Source organism: Propithecus coquereli, unplaced genomic scaffold, assembly GCF_000956105.1.
Source record: "Propithecus coquereli isolate 6110/MARCELLA unplaced genomic scaffold, Pcoq_1.0 Scaffold500, whole genome shotgun sequence".
In the NCBI taxonomy this organism is placed as follows: Eukaryota; Metazoa; Chordata; class Mammalia; order Primates; family Indriidae; genus Propithecus; species Propithecus coquereli.
Window position 1 is genome coordinate 190,908 of NW_012150842.1, and position 4,958 is coordinate 195,865.

At 39.2% G+C, this 4,958-nt stretch overlaps 1 protein-coding gene across 1 annotated transcript; it reads left to right on the top strand.

Moving 5' to 3' along the window:
- Window positions 1-1,749: 1,749 nt before the first annotated feature.
- Window positions 1,750-4,413, top strand: LOC105819985 (L-lactate dehydrogenase B chain-like). The gene is made up of 2 exons (XM_012656351.1): window positions 1,750-1,785; window positions 3,175-4,413. Exons 1-2 carry the CDS (start codon window positions 1,750-1,752, stop codon window positions 4,225-4,227), a joined length of 1,089 nt encoding a protein of 362 aa, XP_012511805.1. The 3' UTR covers window positions 4,228-4,413.
- Window positions 4,414-4,958: the final 545 nt, after the last annotated feature.

Below are 4,958 nucleotides of genomic sequence, written 5' to 3' on the forward strand. Positions count from 1 at the left end.
TATTGTAAAGGGGATTGTTTTCTTGATTTTTAAAAATAGCTCAGTATTAGCATTTTCTTAGTCTATTTAGTGTTACTAAAATAGAAATACCTGAAGCTGGGTATTTATAAAGAAAAAAAGGTTTATTTGGCTCATGATTCTATAGGCAGTGAAGTACAAGAAACATGACACCAGCATCTGCTCCCCTTCTGGTGAGAGCTTTTTGTGATGTGTCATAACATGTTAGAGAAGGTCAAAGGAGAAGTAGACATGTGTAATGTGGTAAAATGTGAGGGTCATTCTGGCTTTATAACAGCCCACTCTTGCAGAAACAAATCTACTCCTGTGAAAACTAATCCAGTCTCAGCAGAATGAAAAATTACCACCATGAGAACAGCATCAAGCCACTCATGAAGGTGGAGTCTTTGTAATTTATAAAGAAGAGAGGTTTATTTAGCTCATGGTTCTGCAGGCTGGGAAGTTCAAGATTGGGCAGCTGCATCTGGTGATGGCCTCATGCTGCTTCAACTCATGATAGAAAGCCAAAGGGGAGGTGGACATGAGCAGAGAGACCACACGGCAAGAGAGGAAGCAAGAAAGCAAAACCGAGGAAGCCAGACTCTTTTTAACAACCTACTCTCTTGGGAACTACTCCATTCCCTTGTGAGCAGGAACTCACACACTTCTGCAGGGGGGCATTAATCTATTAGTGAGAGAACCACTCCCATGACACAGACACCTCCTACTATGCCCCGCCTGCCAACACTGCCACATTGAGGATCAAATTTCAGCATGAGTTTTGGCAGAGACAAACCACATCCAAACTGTAGGAAATTGCTGCCCTCGATTCAACTTTGCCTCCTCCAGTTCTATACCTTTCAGCTATCACGATATTTTCCAAGTGAGATTTGATCATGTCATCTCCTCTTAAAATCCTTAACATCTCACTGTTTGTATAATAGTGAACAAGCTTATGCTAATGTTCTAAGAGTCCTACATGGTTTGGCCCTGCCTGCATCTCCAGGCCTGTGTTACATACAGAATACCACTCCTCACCTTTTGATGTCTAGTCACACTTGTCTCCTGTCAGATCCTGGGTCATGGTACCCTTTTTCCTTGAATGACACCCTTTTCCCCTCTGACTGAATGCTCCCTTCCCACTCTTACCTGAATAACTCCACATCATCTTTCAGATCTTGGGGAACCCTCCTGGGACCTCTGTATTAGGGCAAAATTTCTTTAGTTTTGACATTCATAATGTCACATATCTTTTCTTCATAACAATTACTCTTGTTTATAATTAAACACTTGATGGCTTTAGTACTTAATTAGTGACTATATCTTTTAAAAGGCAGTAACAGAATGTTAGTAATTATATCTATTTTTTTCCAATGTATCCTCTGAGCCTGATACCTAGAAAGGTTTCAAATAAAAACATGTTGAATAAATGAGTTCTTATTATAATTTCTGGCAAGTAGTTTACACCTGGAGTACATTGTTTCCTTGTGATAGTTAGAGACATGAATAGAAGTGGATGCTGTTTGGCTTATTAAGTCCTAAAGGTGATAGCATTGTTCTCTCTGATCAAAGAAATTTATTCAGGAGTTTTAAGGTTGAGGAACATTCAATAGTGACTATCAAATGTGTTTTTAGAAACATTCTTTCTTATCTTAAAAAGGATATCTTATTATTTATATCAGTTTTGCATTTAGAAATATTCGTCTTCTTTTAACAGAGAGTCACTAATGAGGATGACACCTTAAAAAGAGCATGGTCCTAAGGTTCTTAATAATTGTGTGGCTTTTTGTAAGTTACTTAATGTCTTTGAACCTCAGGGCTCTAATCAGTGAAATAGTTACCTCATTGATTGTAAGCAAAATTCCTAGTCCAGAAAAATGTTAATTTATTTCTCCTCTTTGCTTCTACTTCCTATTATCATCTCTACCTCAAAGGTTTTCAACCTGCTAGTACATGTTACAATTATTTGAACCAGCAGTCTTCAAAATGCAATGCATGCATATGAGGAATCATAAAGATGATCCATTGGAGATAAGAAGAAAATGTTAGAACTTTAATTTATATAGGCATACCTCATTTTATTATGCTTCACTTTATTACACTTCACAAATACTGTGTTTTTTACAAATGGAAGGTTTGTGTCAACCCTGTGCTGAGCAAGTCTATTGGTGCCATTTTTTCCAACAACCTATGCTCACTTGGTGTCTCTGTGTCACATTTTGGTGATTCTGGCAATATTCCAATCTTGTTCATCATTATTATATCTGTTACAGTGATCTGTGAACAGTGGTCTTTGACACTATTGTAGTTCTTTTAGGATGGCACAAACCGCATGTGACAATGAATTTAATCCATAATGTGTGTGTTCTGACTGCTCCACTCACTGGCCATTCCTCCAACTCTCTTTCTCTTCTTGGGATTCTCTATTCCCTGAGATGCAACAATATTGCAATTAGGCCAATTAATAACCCTATATGACCTCTATATATTCTAGTGACAGGAAGAGTCATATGTCTCTCACTTTAACTCAAAAGCTAGAAATAATTGAGCTTAATGTGAAAGCTGAGATAGGCTGAAAACTTGGCCTCTTGCATCAGACAGTCAAATTGTGAATTCAAACAAAAAGTTCTAGAAATAAATTAACAGTGCTACTCCAGTAAACATATAGACAATAAGAAAGCAAAACAGTCTTATTGCTGCTGTGGAGAAAGTTTTAGTGGTCTGATAAAAGATCAAACCAGCCACAGCATTCCTTCAGCCAAAGCCTTCTCCAGAGCAAGGCCGTAACTTTCCTGGGAAGGGTAAGCAAGGTGCAGGAGAAAGTTTTAAGCTAGCAGAAGTAAGTTTATGAAGTTTAAGGAAAGAAGACATTTCCATTACATGAAAGTGCATTGTGAAGCAGCAAGTGCTGACGTGGAAGCTGCAGCGATTTATCCAGAAGATCTAGCTGAGATCATTGACAAAGATGGCTGGCTACAATAAACAACAAATATTCAATGTAGACGAAATAGCTTTATATTGGAAGAAGATGCTCTGTAGGACTCTCATGGCTAGAAAGAAGAAGTCAATACCTGGCTTCAAAGCTTCCAAGGACAGGCTGACTCTCTTATTAGGGTATAATGCAGCTGGTGACTTTAAGTTGATGTCAATGCTCATTTTTCATTAAGAAAATCCTAGAGGCACAACTATTGCAGCGGCTCCAGAGCTTTCTCCCTCCTGTGCACAGTGGCAACTCTTAAGGAAAAACTCATTGCACCAGTTGCAGAAGAAGAAGCAGACATCCCAGACAATAAGATCACTGTAGTGGGTGTTGGACAAGTTGATACGGCGTGTGCTATCAGCATTCTGGGAAAGTCTCTGGCTGATGAACTTGCTTTTGTGGATGTTTTGGAAGATAAGCTTAAAGGGGAAATGATGAATCTGCAGCATGGGAGCTTATTTCTTCAGACGTCTAAAATTGTGGCAGATAAAGATTACTCTGTGACCGCCAATTCTAAGATTGTGGTGGTAACTGCAGGCGTCCGTCAGCAAGAGGGGGAGAGTCGTCTCAACCTGGTGCAGAGAAATGTTAATGTCTTCAAGTTCATTATTCCTCAGATCGTCAAGTACAGTCCTGATTGCATCATAACTGTGGTTTCCAACCCAGTAGACATTCTTACGTATGTTACCTGGAAACTAAGCGGATTACCCAAGCACCGTGTGATTGGAAGTGGGTGTAATCTGGATTCTGCTAGATTTCGCTATCTCATGGCCGAAAAACTTGGCATTCATCCCAGCAGCTGCCATGGATGGATTTTGGGAGAACACGGAGACTCAAGTGTGGCTGTGTGGAGTGGAGTGAATGTGGCAGGTGTTTCTCTCCAGGAATTGAATCCAGAAATGGGAACAGACAATGATAGTGAAAATTGGAAAGAAGTGCATAAGATGGTGGTTGAGAGTGCCTATGAAGTTATCAAGCTAAAAGGATATACCAATTGGGCCATTGGATTAAGTGTAGCTGATCTTATTGAATCCATGCTGAAAAATCTATCCAGGATTCATCCAGTATCAACAATGGTGAAGGGGATGTATGGCATTGAGAACGAAGTCTTCCTGAGCCTCCCGTGTATCCTCAATGCTCAGGGATTAACCAGTGTTATCAACCAGAAGCTAAAGGATGATGAGGTTGCTCAGCTCAAGAAAAATGCAGATACCCTGTGGGACATCCAGAAGGACCTGAAAGACCTGTAACTACTGAGCTCTAGGCTGTAGAAATTCAAAAACTGCAATGTGATTAACCCTGAGCCTTTAGTTTTTATCCATGTACACGGATCATAGTTTGCTTTTGTCTTCCTAAATAAGTGAATTTGGGCTCAAAGAATCAAAGCCCATGCTTGATTTAATGCTTGCAATCTGAGCCCTTGAACAAATAAAGTTAACTATCATAAAAAAAAAAAAAAAAAGAAAATCCTAGAGCCCTTAAGATTCATGCTAAATCTACTCTTCCTGGGCTCTAGAAATGGAAAAGCAAAGACTGGATGAGAGTACATCTGTTTATAGCATGATTTACTGAATGTTTCAGGCCCACTATTCAGATCTACTGCTCAGAAAAAGAGATTCCTTTCAAAATATTACCGCCCACTGACAATGCACCTAGTCACTCAAGAATTTTGAAGAATGTGTACACAGACATTAATGTTTTCATGCCTGCTAACAAAACATCTGTTCTGTGGCTCATGGATCAAGAAGTAGTTTTTACTGTCAAGTCTTACTACTAAGGAAATAAGTTTTGTAAAGCTGTGGCTGCCATAGATAGTGATTCCTCTGACGGATCTCAGCAAAATAAATTGGAAACCTTCTGGAAAGAATTCACTATTCTAGATGCCATTATGGACATTCCTGATTCAGGGAAAAGTCAAAATATCAACATTAGCAGGAGTTTGGAAGAAGTTGATTCCAACTCCCATGAATGACTATGAGGG

Bases quoted from the DNA above. Each gene is read 5' to 3' on its own strand.
- LOC105819985 (XM_012656351.1), top strand. From the start codon at position 1,750: ATGGTCCTAAGGTTCTTAATAATTGTGTGGCTTTTT. The intron at 1,786-3,174 runs GTAAGTTACTTA...AGAAAATCCTAG, and splicing joins TAATAATTGTGTGGCTTTTT to AGGCACAACTATTGCAGCGG.